The sequence below is a fragment of the Carcharhinus amblyrhynchos genome, chromosome 8 (assembly GCF_965287045.1).
Source record: "Carcharhinus amblyrhynchos chromosome 8, sCarAmb.v2.hapA, whole genome shotgun sequence".
In the NCBI taxonomy this organism is placed as follows: Eukaryota; Metazoa; Chordata; class Chondrichthyes; order Carcharhiniformes; family Carcharhinidae; genus Carcharhinus; species Carcharhinus amblyrhynchos.
Genome location: NC_137331.1, coordinates 56,893,289 through 56,918,898, shown reverse-complemented (window position 1 = coordinate 56,918,898; position 25,610 = coordinate 56,893,289). Strand labels below are relative to the sequence as shown.

At 42.9% G+C, this 25,610-nt stretch overlaps 2 protein-coding genes and 1 non-coding gene across 3 annotated transcripts in view; 2 read left to right on the top strand and 1 right to left on the bottom strand.

The window, feature by feature from the left end:
• sulf1 (sulfatase 1) overlaps positions 1 to 25,610 on the top strand; it is a 416,345-nt gene that overhangs the window by 154,395 nt on the left and 236,340 nt on the right. Inside the window, exon 4 of the mRNA XM_080194115.1 lies at positions 20,471 to 20,511. The gene's annotated coding sequence lies outside the window, so the exon portion shown is untranslated. The remainder of the gene's footprint in view (positions 1 to 20,470; positions 20,512 to 25,610) is intronic.
• On the bottom strand, positions 1,549 to 1,747 carry LOC145347148 (U2 spliceosomal RNA). The gene has a single exon (XR_013887799.1). It is a non-coding gene; the product is annotated as a U2 spliceosomal RNA (small nuclear RNA).
• On the top strand, positions 3,988 to 6,904 carry spice1 (spindle and centriole associated protein 1). Its single transcript, XM_080194116.1, has one exon. The coding sequence runs from the start codon at positions 4,104 to 4,106 to the stop codon at positions 6,624 to 6,626; it is 2,523 nt and encodes an 840-aa protein (XP_080050242.1). The 5' UTR covers positions 3,988 to 4,103; the 3' UTR covers positions 6,627 to 6,904.

Sequence of the window (25,610 nt, the reverse complement as noted above, 5' to 3'; positions counted from 1 at the left end):
AGCAGTCTCCCTACTGAACACAGAAGCAGTTATCTCATTGGAAGTGGCCTTTCTGCCTCAGAATGAGAGGCTATCACAGTGGATAGGTAAAGCTGCAGAAACAGCCTCAACAATTCCTGTGGATGAGTTTTCCATTGCTCCAAAGTGTAGAGTGTTGTTGACCATTTTAATTATTGGCTTTTTCCCATGCCAAGCGTACCTCCATGTCAAAGAGCCCAACTCGTCTCAGCAACATCCACCTTTTCTGGAGGGGTTGCGAATGTTCCAGAGTTGCTGGCCCCTGATTGGGCTGACAACATTGAGAGTCCACCCATTGTCCATATTAGGACAGTAAACACAGAGGCTGACGGTGAGGACGCTGCCCATGGGAAGATTGTGCCTTTGGGGAATATACTGGCAAGTATGGGCTTGGGACTCCATTTGCCCACAATGTTAGTGTCTCAAGATCCACATTAAAATCATACTCATAATCATATTAGTGAAAACTTGTCTATATCTATCTGAAGTCCCATGCTATCCTCTTTATAGTTCACAATGCTTCTAAGCTTCATGTCATCTGCAAATTTTGAATCTGTGCCCTGTACACCAAAGTCTAAGTAATTAATATAAGAGCAAGGGTCCCAACATTGACCCCTGGGGAACTCTGATACTAACCTTCCTCTAGTCCGAAAAACATCCAGTAACTACTACTTTTCTTGTCACTCTGCCAATTTCATATTCATATTGCTATTGTCCCTTTTTGCCTACAAAACTATAATCTTGATCACAAGTTATCAGATGTATTTTGGATGTCCATGTCTACATCCTTCCCACTACCTGGTGGCCCACAGACTACATCGAGCAAAGTAATTGCACCTTGTTTGTTCCTTAGCTGAATGATTCTGTCCTTGATCTCTCTGAGACATCCTCTTTTTTCAGCACTGCAATGCTCTCTTTAATCAATTTCTTTCCTGAACACTTTGTATACAGGAATAGTTAATATCCAGTCTTGGAACATCCAGTCTTGGCCTTCTTTGAACCAGGTGTCTATAAAAGCCACATGATATTTCCACATGCACTCACCAATCTCATTATCACTCCAATATTCATATACACACAGTAACCTTGATTTGACCGCATTACTTTCTCTCTTGCTCTGACCCCACCTACTAACTTAGTATTCCCAACTCCAGTGTTACCTATCTCTCCCAGTATTCTGTACACCTTGGTATTCCTTTTTGATAGTTCCTCCTGGTGCCCACACGCATACCATTTAATTTAAACCCTCCTCAATAGCACTGTTTCAGCTCTATTTATGTGCAACCCATCTGGCCTGTGCCTGCCTCATCTTCCCAGAGCTAATCCTAATGTCTCAAAAATCTAAAGCGCTCCTTCCTGCACCATCTTTCCAGTAACTGCATGTATATACACCTGAATGTGGTACTGGGAGTCATAACTTAAGATCCTGCTTGCCAATTTCCCACCTGGCTACTAAACTCTGAGTCTCAACAAGTTGAGACATTCCTGATCCAAGCTGATAAGACAGGGCTCTTACCTCCTGTCTTGGGCTTGATCTACATGATCCAAGCTGATTGGAGTAGGCATAGCTCCTCCTCTAAGGCTTGGTCTTATTTGCAACTTAGCCAAAAGGCCGAGATGCTGCTTTAAAAAATTGCTTCAAATTAAGCTAAAATGTAACCTAATGAGTTCAACCAAGCACAGCATGTCGATACTACACTTGATCTTGGCCAAAAGGCCGAGAAGGAATATAGGATCACTTCCCTCTTTCTGCCTATGGCTGCTGATCCTCCTACCTCCATGAAGCTCTCAACCTCATGGATAGAGTGCAGTGATGCCAGTTGTTGGCTCAAGATCTAGAGCCTGGAGAATGGTTATCCAGGATCCAGGTCCAGAGCAGCTTTGCCATTGTTCTGCCTTGCTATTCCTCTATGTATTAGTTAATCAATCTTACTACTGCATATAAGCACAACAATGAGTAAAGCTTACCACTACAAATGAACTTTCCTAATACTGATGAGCCTTATTGATACTTATTGCACATTACTAGTAGTAACTAACTTTACTTAAATATACATCTTTTCATCTGTGACTTATTCTTTTAACTTTTTTAATTTGTTCGTTTAACTTGTTTAGATTCAGTCCCTAAACAGCAATACTCTCCAATCAACTTCACTTTCCTGTGGTGCCATATTTTAATATTTTTGTCACATGTGCTCCAAACCATTCAGCTCCTCCCTCTGCTGCTGATTCTGCCTCAAGATATTACTGCTATTAAACTTTACTGCTGCTAATAAACCTTGCTACTAATAATAAATTAATTTACTTTTGTAGTCTCTCTTTCAACACCTGACATGGCATAGGTCAGACTTTTGTCTGCTTCTATAGTTAATTATTCCTGGAACAGATCGCTAGTCTGTCATCAGGGGCTTATAGCTTGAGGGACACACCACATTAAACACAGCCACGCTCAAACACAAGTACTAAGGGCCAATTCACCTAACCTCCATGTCTTTGGACTGTGGGAAGAAACCGGAGCACCTGACAAAACCCATGCAGACACGAGGAGAACATGCGAACGCCACACAGATAGACACCAAGTCAGAATCAAACCTGAGTCCCTGACACTGAGGTAGCAGTGCTAACCACTGCGCCTCCATGCCACTCCACTATTGTTGTAACCAGATTTAAATGATTAACTTCCCAGATTCTAAAGAGAAAAATACCAATCTTCTGTGCTATAATGTTTTGATGTTTCTTTCTATGTCAATTCATGATTATAGATGTTATGTAAGGTAACAACAGTCAGTGAGACCAGCGGGTGAGGAAAGAGCACCACACATCACCAATCACTTGAATCAGTGATTCACATTTTCATTTTCTTTGGGGACCTCTTGCTGTTTATACATAGTCTCTAAATCTCTCTTTGATCTCTTCCTCTGCTTATGTCCGTGCTTTGCTTTCTGTTCTCCCACTGATCTTGCTGGGACCATATCACTGCTCTTCTGCGTTCTCCCCTCTCCCTGCTGGTCTCACAGTGACTCTGTTGCTATCTCATATAAATGAATGAGCACAGAAAGAAACATAGAAAAATTACAGCCGTTTGGCCTATGTCTGTACAACTAAGAGCCATTCGGCCCAATTTCACTTTCCAGTTTCTGGGCCACGGAACTGCAGGTCATGGCACCTCAAGTGCATATCCAAATGAGGTTTTCACCTCCACCACCCCTTCTGACAGTTAGCTTCTAACACTCTGGGTGAAAAATTCCCATCTAATCCCTTCATCAATGACTTTAAAACCAACGTCTTCAAGTTATTGATCTCTCTGCCAACAGAATTGGGTCCCTCCCATCCAGCCTGACTCTGAGTAATGCCCGTTAATTCAATAAATGATAAAATCCTTTGCATCCACTCCCATTGAACTGAATCTTCCAACTCGACATGGGGGAGAAAACGTTATAAATGCTGGAAATCTGAAATAAAAAGCAGTAAATTCTGGAAACACAGTAAGTCAGGCAGCATCTGTGGCAGCTGTTTTCCTTTATTACGGTTTGATTTATTTTCACTTTACTGTTAAAAATGGAGCACCTTTTAAGTTTTTGGTTTGCTGAGCCTGGCGACAGATCAGTGGCTCTTTATGGAATTTAGTTTAAATAGGAGAGGTTACAATGACAGGAGGAACTAAAGTTTGTTTTCAAAGAATTACCTTTTGAAACTGGCTATAGAGTCGGTAAGAGTTGTGGCGTTAGTCCGTGCTCGCTGTTCTGCAGATGTTGTCTGACTTGTTAACAAGTTTCCAAGAGTTTGGGTCTTTTAAATCTCCGTGTTATTTATTGAAAGCGCCAAATTAATCTGCTGTGTTATGCACAGTGCCCGAGACCGGCCGCCAACGGCAGCGGGGGCGCGCGCAGTTGGCGGTTGGCGGCGGCGGGCACGCGCGCAGTTGACGGTTGGCGGCGGCGGGCGCGCGCGCGGTTGACGGTTGGCGGGCCCGCTCGCGGTTTCTCTCGGGCCCATTACTGGGGCTCTCCCTCTATCCCTGTCGGACCTGTTGCTCGTCTCTCCCCCCCGGCCCCGGCGGTGTTTCTCGGGCCTGCGAACCCACCATGTCGTTGATCCGGGGAAGCCGCTCGCAGGGAGTGGGAAAAAGCCGCAAGAAAAAGGCGGCGCCGGCCCTGCGGAGGGAGTGGGACAATACCATCAGTGATTTGAGTGTCCACCGGGCCAGCCCGGAGGAACTCGCCCGGCGCCGACAAAACCGCCTCTCCAGGAACCGGCCCGCCGCTGAGCAGGAGCTCCGGCAGCGGAGGGCCAGGAGCCAGAGGCCGGGGAAGGAGCCGCTGCTGATAAACGAGCTGCTGCTAGACCAGTGGCAACTGCAGGATGTGCTGGCGAGGTCAGACCGTGCCCTGGCCCTGGTTCGGGATCTGTTCGGCGATGCCCCGCGCCTCCAAGCCGCTTTCCCAAATGTGACGGTGGCTCCAGGCGGCGAGAAGACGCCGCAGACCGGGCTCCTGGCCCCGAGATGTGAGCCCCCCACTCAGCTATCCCTCCTCAGCGAGTCGGTGATGGACTCCCAGGCCCTCAATGAAACCAGCAACACAACCTCTGATCATCCACTCTCTCAGGAGAGCCTGCAAGATGCAGATACTTCAGTCTCCATGGATTATCAGACTAACATTGAAAGCAGTCAGTCCTTGGAGAGGAAACAACAGAAAACTGCACAAGTCACTCGAGAATGGTCCTGCACAGCACCAGACCAGATCCCAGAGACTCCTTGTACACCGGACTGTAAAGCCTCAGCGAACTGCACAAACTTAAATGCTACTGCTGCAATCCAGAGAGTGAAGTCAAGGATGCAGAGTGAAGCAGAGAGCAACGCAGAGCCCGATGGCTCATCCCAATCCGAAACCACAGGTGTAATTCAACAAGTACTTCATCCTAGTTCAAGGAACTCAAAAAAGGGTATTTCAAAAGGCAAAAATTCCAAAATATCTACCAAAATAATGGAAGACAGTGGGCAAGAGGACAAACAGGTGAGCTTTGAGGTACTACAAGAAATGATTGAGAATATTGACCAGGAGATGATGGAATATGAACGCCAGACTGGACGCAAAGTCACGGGCTGGTTGCCACAGAGAGGTCGCAGCCTAACAGGTTTCACCTTCTCGTTGGTCAATTTGATAAGCAGACTGACCCACTGTCTAAAAGATAATGAAATTCGACAGCAACAGGAGAAAGAAAATCAGCAACAACTTATGGAAAAAATCAAGGAACAAAGCCTACTGATTGATGCATTGACTGCAGAATTTCTGATGACGCAAAATGAGGTTATTTCTGTGCGGACTAATCTGCATCAGTATATGAGCAAAACAGATGAAGAGCTGCTTTTACTGAAACAAGTGTTAAATAGATCTACAGAAGCAGGAAGAAGTAATCCAAAGCCAAGGCAAATCATTGCTCAGGAAGTTGAGGAGACAGCAGGGGAAGGAGATGGTTTACATACATATGTTTACTCTGACAGACAAGATCAAGCAAATGCATTTATTTTAAGGGCTGTACCAAATACAGAAGAGGAACTTTTAGAAAGCCTGGAAAAAGAACAACCCCTTGTAAATCAATGTAAAGTACAACCATTGGCTGGAAGAAGTCAGAGTTTACCTGAGCATCTATTTGGCCCTGCAGTATTGCTTTCGCCCCCAAGACAGAGGAACAGCCAAGTAGCTGCTGACTCACAATCTACAGCCAATTTGTTTTCAGAAAGACCCCAACCTATTGATGTATATCTGAAATCAAATAATGCACATCCCTCAGTAATGCATAAGGAAGTTCCTGTTGTACAAGGAGAAAAAGAGTGCTTGAGGATACAAAACCGAAACCAGCTGCAAGATCACCAGGATGTTAGCCAGCAATGGAAGTTCCAGATTACTAATGAAGGACCTAAGAACTCAAGTCTCGCTTTGCCAGTTACTAATTTGTCTCAAATGTCTGAAATGCAACAATCCGAAATTGCCAATGACACAGCGACATGTGTGCTAAGCACAAAGGAAAATAAGCTGGAAGGTGAAGGGGGTCATAATCTTTCTTTAGACAAGTGGCTTGAACATGAAGCAATGTTATCTCAAATTGCTGAGCTCCAATTGCAGAATTCTGCCCTCAAAGCCCAACTTGGTCAGTTCAAAGTGGGTAAATTATCCAATTCAGCACCACAGATTGAAAAAATGATTCCCAGCACTTGTGACAGTCTTCAGCAGAGGATCACTGAGCTCAACCAGCAGAGTGCTGAAGCACGCAACAAACTTTTGAAGTTGATTGAACAGCAGAGACTAGTTTCTGGTGATTCTGTATCGCCACTCATTTCTCCTATTCCACCCAAAGGTATAGGGACAGAAACTGACAACAGAACACTAGATGTGTTGATCCCTCTGCCTAATGGTTTGGATTCTTCTGCAGGAAGCACACCTTCCCCTGCCAGCAAAATAAATAGAAATAGATCTACAGATAGTACAAGTACAAATAGTTCCTCAATATATACAAACAAAGATACTGGAAATAGAACATCTGTTACTCAAAAGCCAGAAAGATTGAAAGCAGAAGGTTGGTTTGCACTGTCTTCTCATACCATGTGATTTTAATGTGAAATTCTAAATGGATTTGGGTGATTGGACTACAGGAGAATTTTCGTAAATGTGAAAAGAAAAACATTGTAAATGTTGCTGGAAAATTGAAAGAGAAAATGCACCTCTGAAGGCTTAAAACTAGAAAAGTCAACTTGTTTCCCCCACATACACTGACTGATGTGTTTCCAAATTTTGGCTTCCTGTTGACATTTTCATGTTGTCTTTATTTATTTATTTTACATTTTATCCATTAAAAATAATGTAATTCACATTTTCAGTTTGCCGCCAGCAGTTGAATGTCTTCAATTATTGTCATCAATTGTGTTGATTATTGATCCACAGAGGCCTTGCCTGATCTGCGTTTTTCCTAATTGAATAGGTTAATAAAAATGGGAGTCAGGATAACAAATTAGCAGTCCATTTTACAGCAATCCTGATTTTTAGTTCTTTTGACTTTCAAAATAAATATAAGCTATAAAACAAGACATTGATTCTTATCATGTTTGGGCTGAGTGGTGGCATTTGCAGTGTGTGTTCTATTAGTTCCAGAAATCTGTCTTTTTTTTACCTGGCACAAGCAGCTGCCAATGTTCAGGAGGATTTTTTTTAATTATAATTTTTGTTGAATTTGAGTATGCAATATTTTATACATTTCAATAAAATTTACACAGTTTTTACAAAAATGTTTATGTGATGTATTGGTTCTCGTGTGTGATCTGTCTCTTTGAGATGTGGCACTCGTTACCAAGGTGCGACAGTAATAACCCTGAAACTTTTAATAAGTTCTGAGGTCTAATGATTTGGGTACTGTGCTACCAACTAGAAATTGAGTTCAGCTGCCACCATAGCAAGATGTGAAATGAAATTTGATAAATTTGGTATTTGAGGTTTCGCACCAGAAAATAGCTTGAAACCTTATGAATTGTTGTAAAAATCCAATTATTTTGGCTAATATATTTGAAGGATAGGAGCCTGGTGTTACAGCCTAGTTGGGCATGCAAAGTCCTGCTTGCTGATATTTTTTGAGCCATTGGTCAATTGGAAAGAGCTGTCCTACAGACTAGTCAAACAGCAATCTGACATAGTTATACTTTATAATAATTAACTAGCCACCATCCCATTCCTTCATTCCAAACCTTGGCTATGCCCTGACCCATCAAGACAATTTCACCCCACATGGATCAAAGCTTTTTTTTATTATTTCATTGAGATCCAGTTGAGAATAACTGGACAATTGGCAAGAGGAAGAGGCATTATTAACATTCCCATCATCAACTATTGTATATCCCTGGCTACAAGAGATAAAACTGAAGTGTTTGAAAGTCTTCAAAAATGCTAAGTGGCAGATTCCGTTCTTTCTTTGCCTGAGGTGTCCCTACCATGGTTGTCAATTCCACTCTACATTTGAAATTAAGAACCAACTTAAGTACATTGGACAGAACAATGCACTATGATGGGGCCTGGCATACTGCAGTTGTAATGCTGTGTTCGAATCAAGCTGTCCCAGGACAGCAATGACGTTAGTATTAATCTGATAATGTGGAAAATTTCCCAGTACTGGCCTATGCACTAAGGACTGAGATGCATCTAAACTAATCAAAAGCCATCTAGCAACTTTCTCAACACCATTTGATAACACTATTAAACAATATCTACTTGAGCTTGGTATGGCTTCTGCCAGTCCAAGCTCATTGTTTGATCAAGATATGAATGTCAACATTAAGGCAGCATTTGACTGAATATGACCCCGAATATGTCCTGTTGCAGCAAAACTAAGTTAATAGGAGTGCCCCATGTATTGGAGTCAGACCTGATTCAAATGATTGTTTTCAGATACCAGTCATGTCAACTGATTGATCAATGACAATTCCTCTCCATCATAATAACAAGATTGGGGCAGTTCACTGACAATTCAGTATTAAGATTCCATTTTTACTAAGACTTGGGTAACATTTGGGCATAGGCTGACAAAGGAAAGGTAACATTTGTGCCATAAAATTGCCAGATCATTTTTAATAAGATAAATGTCTGTCATTTCCTATGACTTTCACTGGCACTGCTATTAGCAAGCTGCAACCATCTTAAAAGTTGCCTTTGACCAGAAACTAACTGGTTCAATCATTTCAACACCGTGGTTACAAGAGTAAGCCAGAAGCTGGGTATTCTATACGCAACCATACAGATAGTGATAAACGCTGGGTTATTCCAATTCCCAGAAGGGAAACTTGAAACAACTGCCCTGAACAGTATATTGCAATCTGATATAATGTGAGGAAGGTTTGAAATGCACAGAATGATGTTCAAATGTTTTGTGATGAGATTAAGTAAAGGTTTATTAAACAGTAAAATAATCTAGAAGTACCCTTACATCAATGCTGATAACCCAGTGTCTCTAACTTTACCCAGATCTAAACACCTTTAGAGCTAGTTGTGTCTCAGAATTCTACAATATCATAGATGAAAAAAAAAATTCAGTAACAGGTATCACAGCAAGCAGTTACATCTCTGGGAGTTGCTTCAGAGCTGAAACAAATAACTGGCTTCTTCGTAGATTGCTTGCTGGGGGCTAACTATTCCCACTGTTTCTAAGGTTGGAAGCAGCTACCGTTGCATAGGTTCAATCATCTCCTGATATGCAGTTTTCTCTTGTTCTTCCCTTAGCTGCTTAGTTACCTTTATTTTGTGAGTCTACGTTTTAGAATGCAAGTGCAAATTCACACTTGTCTCCTCCTTTGAACCTCTAACTCCTTATTCAGATCCTAAATGTTCTGTTCCCATTGTTACCAGCTTACCTTAGGTAAACATCTGTGCTCTACTGCTGAAAGGACAAGAACAGCAATGTCATGACAATGCCATTGCCTTCATGCCACCATTTTGACTTGGACATATTCTTGTTCTTTAGTCATTGCTCCATATGTAAAATTCATTTTTAGTGTTAAGGAACCCTATCACCACAAGGACTTAAATGATTCAAGAAGGAGAGTCACCATCAGTTCTTAGGGAAATCATGGATAGACAATAAATGTGGCCTATCCCTGGTGTCAAATTACAATAACAAATGGAAAAGATACTGGTGTAGTCCTGAAAAAGGATTATGAAAGAACAGTAGTGAGGAAGGACCTTGGTTTGAAAGAGTAGGAAGGAGAATCGGTAGTGGTAAAAAATAACAAGGGAAGAAAATACTAACTGAAGTTGTAGTGATACTGTTGGGCAGAACGTTAATCAAATAAAAGGTGTTACTAAAGGTAATGCAACAAATGTGGAGATTTTATTCTTCATATAGTCTGGATAAATCAAATGGACAAAAATAATTTGGAGGATGAGTTCATGGCATGCATTTGAGATTCCTAAAACTACACTGTGGAACCAACTGGGGAAGAGATTATTCTAGATCTTGTGCAAAGAGACATAGTTAACTAATAAACTCACCGTATGGAGATCCTATGCATAAGAATTAGCATAATATGACAATTTCACTTTGATTTCAGGAATGCTGTATTTCCTTATGAAACTAGGACATTAAGTTTAAGGCAGTTACATAGGTGTGAGTTGGCTAAGGCAGACTGAAGAAATATATTAAAATGTATGATGGTTAGTAAGCATTAGCAAACATAAAGAAATATTTCATATTTCTCAACAAAAATGCACTCCATTGAGAAATGTAAAGCCCAACGGAAAAGTGATCCATCGATCACTTTTCTAGCCTGCATCCTAGGGTTCCAAAAGATGTAGCTGGCAGTATAGTTGTTGGGCAGCTGGATGGTACAGTGGTCAGCACTGTTGCCTCACAGTGCCAGGAGCCCTGGTTCAATTCCAGCCTTAAGTGACTGTGTGGAGTTTACACATTCTCCCCATGTCTGCGGGGTGTTTCCTCCCACAGTCCAACGATGTGCAGGTTAGGTGGATTAGCCATGGTAAATGTGTGGGGATTTAGGGATAGGGCAGGAGTGGGGGGCACTCGGTAAAATTCTCTTTTGGAGAGTCAATGCAGACTCGATGGGCTGAATTGCCACCTCCTGCACTCTACAGATTCTATGGTTCTATTAGTTGTTTTAGTTCAAAACTTTGGAACTGTCACAGTGAATTTGAAGATAGCAAACGTGCAGGCCCGGACAGTTTATATGTTCTGAAGTGGAACTTAAACCCACATATATTTGACTTAGAACAACATGCTTCCTTTGATCTAAACTGACATTTTTAATATATAATGTGTGACCAAATCACTTCTCTTCATGGTTCCGAATTCCCAATTATCAACAGAAAGGCTTTGTGCAAAATCCTAGTCCAAGCTGTAAACTTATTTATAACAAAAATGGGAAATGGCCAAGGGAAGTCTCTGGATTCCTTCAACTTTGGAGAGTTAACTTCATGCTAGGTACAGCTTCTTGATAAATTCTTTGCACTTTGTGAGAATTAAAGGGAGAATAAAGTTGTACTAATCTCATTCTTAAGACATGCAAAATCAGCTCTCAGTCAGTGAATTCCAGTGCAGTCATTGTTTCCAGATAGCCGATGCAAAGGCTGATCTACACGCAAAAATGTCCCACAATCTGATGAATGACTAGTTAATCGATTTGTGGTGGTTGATTGAAATGGAAATAGCTGACTAGGAAAATAGGAGATTCCCCTGTTCTTTTTGAATAATATTATGGGACCATCAATATCTATCTGAATCAATAATAGGCAAACTAGGTCCTTGGTTTAATGTCTCATGTGTAAGCTTGGTATGTGTAAGCTTGGTATACAGCATTGTTCTTGATTGTTTAGTGGACCAAGGTAGCTAATAATAAGGTGGCTAAGGTAACAAAGTGACCTGAAGATGGATGTCCATCAAATAAGTGATGAGAAAATTTTAAAACTTAGAATGACAGCAGATAAATTTAATCATCTGAAGGCCAGGTATGTGAGGATGTGTTTACTATTTTTGATTTATGAAAATGCAAACAACTTCTACTAAATCACTGCCCCTCCAGCCGATGGAACTGTTATTTGATGGGCATCATGGTGTCCAGACTAAGAATGGTTTCTTTTATTCATTATGGAAAGTGATCCATTTTTTGCCTAGTCCCGTTAGCTTTTGAGAAGATGGTGGTGAGCCACATTCTTGAACTGCTGCAGTCTATTTGACATAGGTATATCTCCAGTGATGTTAGGAAAAGAGTACTAGATTCTTTTATTATTCAGCAATATGAATGAACATTATACAGTTCAATGTCAGAATGGTGTGTGACTTGGAGGAGAACTTGCATGTGATTAATTTCAAACTTAATTTTGCTGGGATCGAATCCCAACAGGTCAGCCACCATCAGAAATCCTTATACCTCTGTCTGGATCTTTTATGATCTTGACTGCCTTTACTGGGGGCCTTTTCTTGGCCTTCTTTTCACTAGGGAAAACAGAGAAGTGAAGACTGCTTTCCTTAGAGAGAAGAGAGTTGGATGGAGATTTGATCAAGGTATTTTGAATCATGAAGGGCCTGGATGAAATAGATAGGGAGAATCTATTCCCATTCAAGAAAGGATTGAGAACAAGAGTGCACAAGTTCAAAGTAAATAGTAAGTGAAGCAAGTGACATGATTATAATTTTTTTTCACAGTGAGTGGTTAGGGTTTAGAATGCACTGCCTGAGTGTGGTGGAGACAGGTTCAATTAAATCATTCAAAGGGAATCAAATAGTTGTCTGAAAAGAAAGAATGTGCAGTTTTAGGGGGAGAAGGCAGAGGAATGTCACTAGGTGAGTTGCTCATTCTGAGGATTGATGCAACCATGATGAGCCAAATGGGCTCTATCTTAGCCATAACATTTCTGTGGCCCTGTGGCATTCCAATGCTTCTGCTGCTGTTGTCTTTTGAGGTGTTAGAGGTTGAGTGTTTGGAACACATACTCAAAGGACCCTTAGTGAACAGTTGCAGTGCTTCTTGTATATTCTACACACTGTTGTTCCTGTGGGTCAGTGGTCAAGGAATGATCAATGGGACCTATCCCTGGAGAGTGGGTTTCTTCCCAAATTACTCAAAAAAATCCTACAAGCCTTATTGGGTGCAATGATCCTGACTTGGCAAGCCCCAAAAAGCTGACCAATTTTGTATGATGTTAAATCCCACTCATGTGCAGTACTCTTGCACATATTTGAGGGATGCAAGGGATCCAAGCTCTTTGGACATGGGTATTGGAGGTTGGAGAGAGTCTGCATTCCATCATCGTTGATTGTTGGTCAGTTGACATGGTGGCTTTTTAGCAGTGTAATGGATTTCTATGCATGTCAGGTGCCTGGCCAAATATGTATTCTACATTTCTCTTTCTTTTGTACAACTTTTGATCTTAAATTTAATATAAAGAGTGTTCTCGTCTTATTTTTTGTGTAAATTCCTTGATCTTTGACTATTCTGTTCTCAAACCTATCTAGAGCTAAATGCTGTTGATGCCTCATTCCTCCCTATCAAACATTCATGGAAGTTGCAACACAGAAACAAGTCACTCAGCCCAATCAGTCAGTCAGTATTAATCCATGAGAAAATATTCATAACTACATTTACCTGCCTTATTTCCATAGTTTAATCTGCTTTTGCCATGTTGCTATCTAACAGATTTTCTGTCTATTCTCATTGCTGCATTATATTTATGATTCAGCTGTCTTTTGATTTTAATCACTTTCCCTATCTCTGTGTTCCTCTCTTTTTGCTTTCCTCTCCTTCTTCAACTAGAGGTATGTCTTTGTCAACATTATTTAAATTTGTACCCTGCATATTGCTGCTAGTTTTTAACTTGCAATTTGATGTGACACTCCAAAAGTATGGGTAATAGTTATTCTGTACTACCAATACCATCACCACCATTCTACTGGACTAACTGGATTAGAGGATATGTCCCATATTCTTCCCACAAAACTGCAGGGCTCAGGCATGGAAACATACTTTTGTAATGAAATTATTAGAGTTACATATGTAAAAGAATACATCTCTGTGTGGTGTGTTACATGATTACATGGTGACATCATCATTTGGGAGATATGCCCTCTTTTCCATCTTGGACTCCAAGCAAGCAATACCTATTTCATAAAGTCCCGCCAACTGGTTAAATGACCCACTGTGTGGCAACCTTTTCATTCTTTTATTGTTGTTGTTAATGTGAGCTGACCACTTTAGCATGCAACAATTAAAGACAAAATTGGTGATCAAGGTAGTTTTCCAGCAGAAATAGTCAGAAGAAACAATTCAGTCATGGACTTTGAGTCAAGGAGACCACCCCACCATCGATTGAAGTGTGGTAAATCTGACCATTAGAAATGGGTTTTTAGATTTTGCTAAAGATGTACATAATTTTTAAAATGGATGAATAGATTGTTCCTTGACTTGGAGAGTGGGAGGCAGGAAAAGAAAATATATTTCAGCCTACATGTCGATAGTAACATTAGTTGATTAACACAATCGGTGGGCTCAAAATCTCTGAGAAAATGAGCATAGTGAGAAAATAAGAAAGCAGGCTGTGTGAAAACAAGTTTACTTACCAAAGCTGGGGAGTCTTTTCCAGCTACGTTCCTTCAAACGTGACAGGCTGTAGTATCAGGTCCTCAAACTCAGTGAGAGAAGAAAAGTGAAATCCCACATTTGAAGAAGCAACTGCTCAAAAAGGAAAACAAAATGTAATAGTAACCGCGAGAAGCCGTATTAAAGCTGAAATCTCCTGGTTCAGATTCCTTGTGAAATGACATCATTAGCTGCCCTTTTTATATCAGAAGCTGTATAAAGTGTATTAAAGTAAATTTTGAACAACTAAATGAAAACTTTTTTAATGACACAACAAAGAAATATACAAATTCAATTGGAAAAGAAAAGAAATTAGAGGGGAGGAAAATTTAAAGAAAGTATTGCAACTATCCGCAGACATCTTTAACCTTTCCTTACACCGATCAGAAGTCACTGTCTGCTTCAAGAAGATGACCATTATCACTGCACCCAAGAAAAGCCAGGCATTGTGTCTTAATGACTATTGCCTGGTGGCTCTGACATCCATCATTATGAAGTGCTTTGAAAGGTTAGTCATGGCACGGTCAATTCTTGATTTGATTTATTATTGTCACATGTATTAGTATACAGTGAAAACTATTGTTTCTTGCAAGCTATACAGTCAAAGCATACCTGTTCATAAAGAAGGAAGGGAGAGAGTGCGGAATGTAGTGTTACAACCATAGCTAGGATGTAGAGAAAGATCAATTTAGTGCGAGGTAGGTCTATTCAAAAGTCTGATGGCAGCAGGGAAGAAGGTGTAATTTTGTATTTTTTCCTGACAGAAGAAGGTGTAAGAGAGCATGTCCTGAGTGCATGAGGTCCTTAATTATGCTGGCTCCTTTTCTGAGGCAGTGGGGAAGTATAGACAGAGCCAGTAAATGAGAGGCTGGTTTGAGTGATGGGCTGGGCTACATTAACGACCCTTTGTAGTTTCTTGCGGTCTTGGGCAGAGCAGGAGCCATACCAAGCTGTGATAAAACCAGAAAGAATACTTTCTATGGTGCATCTGTAAAAGTTGGTGAGAGTCGTAACAGACAAGTCAAATTTCCTTAGTCTTCTGAGAAAATAGAGACAGTGGGCTTTCTTAACTATAGTGTCAGCATGGGGGACCAGGGAAGTTTGGTGATCTGAGCACTTAAAAACCTGAAGTTCTCAACCACTTCTACTTCATCCCCATTGATGTAGACAGGGATATGTCCTCCTCTACGCTTCCTGAAGTCGATGACCATCTCTTTCAATTTGTTGATTTTGAGGGAGAGATTATCGTCAGCATACCAGTTCACCAGGTTCTCTATCTCATTCCTATACTCTGTGTCATCATTGTTTGAGGTCTGACCCGCTATGCTGGTGTCATCAGCAAACTTGAAAACCGAGTTAGAGAGGAATTTGGCCACACAGTCATAGGTATATATGGAGTATAGTAAGGAGCTCAGGACTCAGCCTTGTGGGACACCGGTGTTGAGGATGATCGTGGAACAGGTGTTGTTGCCTGTCCTTACTGATTGTGGGTCTGTGGATCAGGAAGTTCAGAATCCAGTCACAGAGGGAGGAGCCAAGGCCCAGGCAGTGGAGTTTGGAGATGTGTTTCGTAGGAGTAATAGTGTTGAAGACTGAGCTGTAGTCAATATATAGGAGTCTGACATAAGTAGCTTTGTTATCTAGGTATTCCAGGGTTGAGTGTAGGGCCAGGGAGATGGTGTTTGCAGTTGACCTGTTGCTGTGGTAGGCGAAATGTAGTAGACGCAGACAATCTGGGAAGCTGGAATTGATTTGTGCAATGACTAACCTTTCAGAGCACTTCATAATGACAGATGTCAGAGTCACCGGACGATAATCATTAAGGCAAACTGCTTGGCTTTTCTTTGGTACCGGGATGATGGGTTAGGGTTAATCTGGGCTCCCAGCATGTTGGCTCCACTGCAGTGCGCCTATCGCCGCAGGTTCACAACAGACACCATCTCCCTGACCCTACGATGAACCCTGGAACACTTACATCAGTCTCCTATTTATTGACTACAGCTTAACCTTCAACACTATTATTCCAATAAACTCAACTCCAAGCTCTGTGGCCGAGAGCTTGGCTGCTCCCGTTGTGACTGGTTCCTAGACCTCCTAACCCACAGACTATAATCATAAAGGACAGGCAACAACACCTCCTTCACAATTATCCGCAAAGCCAGTGCTCCGCAAAGCTGTGGTCTCAGCCCCTAAGTATATTCCTTATATACCTCTGACTATATGGCTAAGTTCCCCTCCAACTCGATTTTCAAGTTTGCTGATGATACCACCATAGTGGGTTGGATCTCAAGCAATGATGATATGGCGTACAGGAAAAAGAAAGAGAATCTGGTGAATCGGTGCAACGACAATAATCTCTCCCTCAAGGCAGTAAAAGGAAAGAGATAATCATTGACTTCAGAAAGCACAGTAGAGAATACGCCCCATCTACGTCAACAGGGATGAAGTGGAAATCGTTGAGAGCTTCAAGTTTCTAGGTGTCCAAATCATCACCAATACGTCCTAGTCCCTCCACGAGCCCACCAACGCCTCTACTTTGTCAGGAATTTTAGCATGTCCATTACGAATCTCTCCAACATTTACATGGAAAGCACCATAGAAAGCATCCTTTCCAGATGTATCACAACTTGGAATGACTCCAGCTCTGAGAAAGACCACAAGAAACGACAAAGGGTTGTCAACATAGCCCAATCCATCACACAAATCAGCCTCCCATCCATTGACTCTGTCTACCCTTCCTGCTGCCTCTGAAAAGTAGCCAGCATAATCAAGGACCCTACACACCCAGGGCGTGTTCTTTTCCAGCTCCTTCCATTGGGAAAAAGATACAAAGGTCTGAGGACATGTACCAACCGACTCAACAACAGTTTCTTCCTTGCTGTCATCCGACTTTTGAATGAGCTACCTTATATTAAGTTGATCTTTCTCTATATCCTAGCTGTGACTGTAACACCATATTCTGCATCCTTCCCTTCTCTATGAATGGTATGTTTTGTCTGGATAGCATGCAAGAAACAATACTTTTCACTGTATCCCAATACATATGACAATAAATCAAATCAAGAACGGGTAATTGCAGTCGCGGGAAATGGTGATGCTACTGGAACCATTTGCTCAGAATGTCAAATCATAAACTACCTATGAAGAAAGATTTCAATATTACCTCGCTTGCAAGCAGGATAACAGATGAAATTAAAGTAGCAACATTCCTGAGTGTAATAGAGTGGAAAACCTTCACTCTATTACAAAGTTTTATCTATCCCACCAAGCCTGGTAGAAAACTTTACAAGGAATTGACTAAGACTCTTGAAGATCACTTCACACCCAAACCTTTAATCATGGCAGAGAGATTCAGATTTCATTGATGGAACCAAATAGAAGTTTGAAGTATTCCACAATGTGTAGCCATACTACAGGAACTAGTAAAGAGTTGTGAGTTTGCCCTGACCCTCAAAAACATGCTACGAGACATATTTGTTTGTGAACTTTGAAATGAAGCAAATCAAAGATGATTACTCTCCAAAAATTCTAACACTAAAACTTGCTTTTAAGATTGCAGTGTCCATGGAATTAGTCACTAAAGAAGCTTCCCAAATCGGAGCTGGTGCAAAGTTATGCAAGATGATACTCAGAAAAGAAAATCTCTCAACATGCAAGCATGCCATAGGTGTGCCCAGACATTCCCAGCAGGAATGCTGGTGCCAAGAAAACAAATGTTGTCATTGTGGCAAGAAAAGTCACACAATGAAGTGTTCAACCAGAGAGAATCTTCAAATGTCGAAGATGGGCAAAAGCAAATCTACAAAAAAAGGTGGTAGAATACCAAAGGCAGCGAAAATTTCCAGGAGGACACCCTGGAATTTTATGAGAATGATTCTAAGTGTCTAGCCAGCGTGAAAAAGTGAGAGTTGCAAATTTTTTTTGGGGTGAGTTTGTATGTCCAACCTTGTGCACATCATGCAAGAAAAATGTGGTTAGACCATTTCTAGCTGCTACAGGCAGTGGGAGGGGCTTAATTTACCAGCCAGCAGCAGAGGGAGCTATTGCACGTACGCAGGTAGAATTCCACGCATGCGCAATAGCAGCAGCAGATGTCTGATAGGGAGAGAGCAAGCTTTCAGGCCTCTGCTGTTGGAGCCAATCTCAACCAACTGCAGCACCCCCCCACCCCCCAGCAATTGATGGGGCTCAAGGCTGATTGTGAGCCCTGCACAATCCAGAAATGTTAGCCACGCCACCCAAACCAATCATGCCTCCCTTCCCTCATCCCACCCCCCACACCACCAAATACAGGCAGAGTGACAATGGCACCTCCTCCCTCATTCCACCAATCGGAGGTGCAGAGCAGTGGGCAGTGTCCAGGTGCCCGGAGGGCATTACTGAAATGCCAGGCTGACAGTGCCAAGATGCCAGGCTGGCACTACCCAAGGGCACCATTTGCCCTTGGCGTCCTGTGGGGCCTAAATGGCCTGTGGTCCTGCTGGCAAGGACAACATGACTGTTTCCTGTTAATGGGGACAGGTGTTTTCGTCATTGGCGAGAACGTCTCCTGGCAACGCCATAAAGGCAACTGCGCCTGGACAATTCAGCATCGGGCTTGCTAATACCATTTAAATTTGTATTAAAATAAATCTAAATAATTTATTCAACCTCTCACTGGAAATGGGTCAGCGGCTGACCGTGCCGGAAATCCAGCTTGCGTAAGATCGCGAGAGCCACAAAATCAGACGTGATCCTGATTTCTCAGCTGTCGCATGATTTTACAGCTCTACCCATTGATGGGCAGAGTGAAAAGATAAAATTCCAGCCGATGTCTACGGAGATCAAAGAACTAAAACTTGGTGTATTTTCGATGCAAGGTGATGCAGAGATTAGGGGTTTATCCAAAACTGAGAGATTTTGGAGGAGGCACACAGATCAAATCCCCACTTCAAAAAGAGAATTTGCAGAGTCGGTACCTGAAAGACCAACATCTGATGCTTGAGGCTTGGGAACCTTTGAAGCTATGATCATTAAGTTGAATGCAGATTCTACACCAGTTGAACTAACAGCATCTGTAGAAGCTGAAGGAGAACCAATTTTATCAGATGATGTGCCTGGGCCAAGTGGTGAACAGATTCTCGAGAACGTGAATGCAAAGACTCCTGAATGATGGATTCTGCCTAAGTGGAAGCAATGTCTACTTAAAAGATTCTTGTACTGATTGCATTAATACAAAGTAAAATAATTATTATCCAAAGTATTCATGGTTAAATAACCCACTGTGTGGCAACCTTTTCATTCTTTTATCTTTACTGTTAAAGTGAGCTGACCACTTTAGTATACAACAATTAGACTATTTGAAATAAAATATTAAAAGTAAAATAATGTGCTCAAAGAATTTGTGCATTTGTTATTGTGGATCAAGATGCACATGGCAATGGTTCACTACAATGGCAGGGAGCCTTCTGATAGGGCTAAAGAAATACTGTTAGCTGGGCTTGGAGCTATAAATTGTAGGAAATAAGCAAGAGGAAAGTGAGAGTAACCTCCAAACCTGAAATAGTTCAAATGAGAATCTTGGGGGTTGGATCAAAGCAAATCTGACTTTTTAACTTTGATTAGTCTGTGTTCACACTGATGATCCCCACTTAATGCCCAGATTTGCTGCCTAAGAAAAATGTTGATACAAATTTAGTAAAACTCCTTCCTTAATTCAGCGTGATGCACTTTTTCATTTGCTAATCTCTCAGTACTGTGCCATGGAAATCTTGTACACAGGAAGGAAATGGATACTTAAGAAATATGCCACTGTCGTGGATCAGATAAACAGTGCTGAATTCAGGAAGCACTTGCAGATGTCCAAAAAAGCAAACTTTGACTTAATTGGGTGCAGATATTGTGAAATAGGATTGCACTTGAAAAGAGCAGGTAATAAATAGGAAGCTGCGTAATAGCTGTAGAGCTGCATTTCATATGGTGTGGACGAGCTCCAGTTAGGAATCGTTTGAAGGGGCACTCGTGCCTGTGCCAGAAGCTGTTGCTTTGATAAAACAGTGTAAACTAAATGAAAGTATGGAGCATTGCGATGACAGCTAGATAGTAAAGTGGAGCATTATTAATGACCTGGTGGGCCACTTGTGGTTTGTGGATTATGAGAGGTATTCGTATTATTAAAGCCTGAGGAGAAAGAATTGCGTTAAATGTCTCCTTCCTGTATTTGTCCTATTATTTTGCTGTATTCTACCCAGTGTTAACTTCTGCTTCAAATTCATGTTGTGGCTTGATTCCAGCAACCAAAACTGAGGATAGAAATTGAAACTGTTGTGATGGCTTTGTGTTTTGCAGTGACTTAATAAGCAACCTTGCTGCACTAACCACTCCACTCAGTAAGTAGACCTTTCATTTGCAAGGCTTACCATGTTAATCAATGTACAGATTCAGATTTGAAATGCTCCCTTAAGACAATACAATTTGATTGTTAATTTCATATTTGGGTAAGCAGCAATTTGAAACTATTTAGCTTATTTTGATATCAGCTAACTAAATTTGAATTTTTATTTTGTTGTGATGATTCAGAAAGCATTTCATTTTTGGAATATGGTATTTTAAAAATGTGAATGCATTAATATTTTCTAAAGATGCTTATTTTTATCAGTTTTTACTGTATAGTTGTTGTTTTCTTTTGTTTTTTATCTAAATATAGAAAGTTCCAAGGTTTTCTCCTTGGTTTCTGCTGAATTAATTGATCTTAGGCTGAGCTTGTCTTGAGTGGTCAGATTGGGGATGGAGAGGGCGGTTAACTCCTATTATTGTCCCATCAACCCATCTGAAAAGTGCATGCATCAAGTTGTTTAACTCTGGCACTTGTTAAAATCCCTGAGAATGGCTACAGCAATGGAGGCCATTTGGCCCATCATGTTCTTGCCAGTTCTCTACAAAAGCAACTCGGCTGGTTCCATTCCTGCACCCTTTGCCCGAAGCCCTACAAATTTTATGTCCTTTGATAGGAATCCAATTCCCTTTGAAAGTCAACAACTAAATCTGTTTCCACCACGTTCAGACAGTGCATTCCAGATCTGAACCACTTGCTGTGTCAAACATTTTTTCCTACGTTGCCTTTCTTTTGTGCCCCGTTGCTGAAGCAGCACGTGATGGACAATTAAACAACTCATTAAGGAGGAGCCTCCACAAGTAACTCCATCTTCAGTGATGGAGGAGCCCAGCACATCACTGCAAAATATAAAGAATTTGCCACAATCCTCGACCAGAAGTGCCAAGTAGGATGATCCTACAGATGTCCTCAGTATCGTAGCTGTCTGTCTTCAGCCAATTTGATTTACTCCATGTGATATCAACAAATGGCTAAAGGTACCAAACACTGCAAAGGCTATGGGTCCTGATAATATTCCACAATAGTAATGAAGACTTATGCTCTAGAACTTACCGTATCCTTAGCCAAGCTATTCTGGTACAGCTACAACCATAGGCATCTACCCAGCAATGTGGAAAATTGCCCAGGTATGTCCTGTAGACAAGAAACAGGACAAACCCAACCAATTATCGTCCCATCGGTCTCTCTAATAAAGTGATGGAAGAGGTCATCGACATTGCTATCAAACTACATTTGCTTACCTATGACCTGCTCACTGGCGCTCAGCTTGGGTTTTGCCAGGATACTCAACTTCTGATTTCATTTCAGCCTTGAGTTTATAAATGGCAAGTAATATTCACACCACACAAGTACCAGTCAAGGGCCGCCTCCAGCAAGAGAGAATTTAACCATCATTGATATTAGTGGCATTACCATCACTGAATCCTCCACTGTCAACATCCTGGAGGTTATTATTGACCAGAAATTGAACTGGACTAGTCACAAAAATACTGTGGCTACAAAAGCAGGTCAGTGACTTGGAATCATGCAGCAAGTAACTCACCTCCTGACTCCCAAAGTCTGTCCAGAGCCTACAAGGCACTATTGAGTTGTGTGATGATATACTCTTCCCTTACCTGGATGATTGCAGCTCCAACAGCACTCAAGAGGTTTGTCACCATACGGAGCAAAGCAACTCACTTGATGGACACTCCATCCACGAACATTCAGTCCCTTGACCACTGATGCACATTAGCAGCACTGTGTACTATCTACAAAATGCAATGAAAGAACTCACCAAGGTGCCTTAGACAGCAACTTCCAAACCTACGACCACCACCATCTAGAAGGACAATGGCAGCAGATATGTTCCTTCACCATCACTGGGTCAAAATCTCCCTGATGTGGAGATGCCGGCGTTGGACTGGGGTAAACACAGTAAGAAGTCTCACAACACCAGGTTAAAGTCCAACCAGTTAATTTGATAGTAAATCCACAAGCTTTCGGGGTTTGCCCCTTTGTCAGGTGAGTGGAGAGTTCTGGTCTCAGACAGAGCATATAACAGCACACACTGTTTACAGATTACTTATTAGAATGCGAGTCTTTACAGCTTACCTGCTTTTCAAGTCTTAAAGATGCAGACAATGTAAGTGGAAAGAGCATTAGGCATAGGATAAAGAGATGTGTATTGTCTCCAGACAGTACAATAAGTGAGGTTTTGCAAATGCAGGCAAGTCATGGGTGTTACAGATAGTGCGACATGAACCCAAGATCCCGGTTGAGACCATCCTCATATGTGCGGAACTTGGCTATCAGTCTCTGCTCAGCGACTCTGTTCTGTCGTGTGTCGCAAAGGCCGCCTTGGAGAATGCTTACCCGAAGATCAGAGGCCAAATGCCCGTGACCGCTGAAGTGTTCGCCAACAGGAACAGCCTGGTGATTGTCGAGTGATGTTCATTCATCTGTTGTCGTAGCGTCTGTATGGTCTCCCCAACGTACCATGCTTCAGGACATCCTTCCCTGCAGCCTATGACGTAGACAATGTTGGCCGAGTTGCAAGAGTATGTGCCGTGTACTTAGTGGATGGTGTTCTCGTGTGAGATGATGGGACCCGTGTCAATGATCCGGCATGCCTTGCAGAGGTTGCTGTGGTAGGGTTGTGTGGTGTTGTGGTTACTGTTCTCCTGAAGACTGGGTGGTTTGCTGTGGACAATGGTCTGTTTGAGGTTGTGCGGTTATTTGAAGGCAAGAAGTGGGGGTGTGGGGATGGCCCTGGCGAGATGTTCGTCCTCATCAATGATATGTTGAAGACTCCAGAGAAGGTGTCGTAGCTTCTCCGCTCCGGGGAAATACTGGACGACAAAGGGTGCTCTGTCCACCATGTCCTATGTTTGTCTTTTGAGGAGATTGGTATGGTTTCTCGCTGTGGCACGTTGGAACTGTCGATCAATGAGTCAAGCGCCATATTCTGTTCTTCTGAGGGCAACTTTCAGCATCTGGAGGTGTCTGTTGTGATCCTCCTCATCTGAGCAGATCCTGTGTATACAGAGGGCTTGTCCATAGGGGATGGCTTCTTTAACGTGCTTAGGGTGCAAGCTGGAGAAGTGGAGCATTGTGAGGTTGTCTGTGGGCTTGTGGTACAGTGAGGTGCTGAGATGACCATCCTTGATGGAGATGCATGTGTCCAAGAATGCAACCGATTCTGGAGAATAGTCCATGGTGAACCTGATGGTGGGATGGAACTTGTTGATGTCAACATATAGTTGTTTCAGTGATTGTTCACCATGAGTCCAAGGAAAGAAAATGTCATCAATGTATCTAGTGTATAGCATCGGTTGAAGGTTCTGTACAGTGAAGAAGTCTTGTTCGAGCCTATGCATGAAGATGTTGGCATATTGAGGTGCGAATTTGGTCCCCATGACTGTTCCGTGTGTCTGAATGAAGAACTGGTTGTTGAAGGTGAAGTCTTGGGTTCATGTCACACTATCTGTAACCCCCGTGACTTGCCTGGGTTCGCAAAACCTCACTTACTGTGCTGTCTGGCGACAATACACATCTCTTTAACCTATGCCTAATGCTCTTTCCACTTACATTGTCTGCATCTTTAAGACTTAAATAGCAGGTTACCTGTAAAGACTCGCATTCTAATCAGTATTCTGAAAACTATGTGTGCTGTTATATGCTCTGTCTGAGACCAGAACTCTCCACTCACCTGACGAAGGGGCAAACCCCAAAAGCTTGTGGGTTTTCTATCAAAATCTCCCTAACAGCACTGTGGGCATACCCTGGAACCGTCTCCCTAACAGCACTGTGGGAATGTAGCAGCTCAAGAAAACAGGAGATCACCACCATCTCAAGGGAAATTAGGGCGATAAATGTTGGCCTCACACACACACACAAACACACACACACACACACACACACACACAGTCTCTTGAACAGATTCTTTCTTTTTCAAACAAAGTCCCAGTTTCACACACCTCCTGCAGTGGGCCTCATCTCGCAGCCCAGGCCCAGCAGTCCAATGCCAGACCCTACAGCATTGCTCTCTCTCCCCGGGACCCACAGCGTCCTCTCTCCCCGGGACCCACAGCGTCCTCTCTCCCCGGGACCCACAGTGTTCTCTCTCCCTGGGACCCAGAGCATTCTCTCTCACTGGGACCCACAGTGTTCTCTCTCCCTGGGACCCATAGTGTTCTCTCTCCCTGGGACCCACAGTGTTCTCTCTCCCTGGGACCCAGAGCGTTCTCTCTCCCGAGACCCACAGCGTTCTCACTCCCTGGGACCCACAGTGTTCTCTCTCCCTGGGACCCACAGTGTTCTCACTCCCTGGGACCCACAGTGTTCTCTCTCCCTGGGACCCACAGTGTTCTCTCTCCCAGGGACCCAGAGCGTTCTCTCTCCCGAGACCCACAGCGTTCTCTCTCCCTGGGACCCACAGTGTTCTCTCTCCCTGGGACCCACAGTGTTCTCTCTCCCTGGGACCCACAGTGTTCTCTGTCCCTGGGACCCAGAGCGTTCTCTCTCCCGAGACCCACAGCGTTCTCTCCGTCTCCCCAGGATCCCACAGTGCTCTCTCTCCCTGGGATCCCACAGCGCCCTCTCACCCGCGATCCCACAGCGCCCTTTCTCCCAGGGATCCCACAGCGTTCTCTCTCCCCAGGATCCCACAGCACCCTCTCTCCCCGGGATCCCACAGCGTTCTCTCTCCCCGGGATCCCACAGCGTTTTCTCTCCCCGGGACCCACAGTTTCACTCTCTCCCGGGACCCACAGCGTTCTCTCTCCCCAGGACCCCAACGTTCTCTCTCCCCGGGACCCCAACGTTCTCTCTCTCCGGGACACACAACGTTCTCTCTCTCCGGGACCCCAACGTTCTCTCTCCCCGGGACCCCAACGTTCTCTCTCTCCGGGACACACAACGTTCTCTCTGTCCGGGACCCCAACGTTCTCTCTCCCCGGAATATCACAGCGTTCTCTCTCCCTGAGACCTACCGTGTTCTCTCCCCGACACCCACCATGTTCTCTTCCCGGGACCCCAAATGTTCTCTCTCTCCGGGACCCCAACGTTCTCTCTCCCGGGACCCCAACGTTCTCTCTCTCTGGGACCCCAACG

Bases quoted from the DNA above. Each gene is read 5' to 3' on its own strand.
- spice1 (XM_080194116.1), top strand. From the start codon at position 4,104: ATGTCGTTGATCCGGGGAAGCCGCTCGCAGGGAGTGGGAAAAAGCCGC.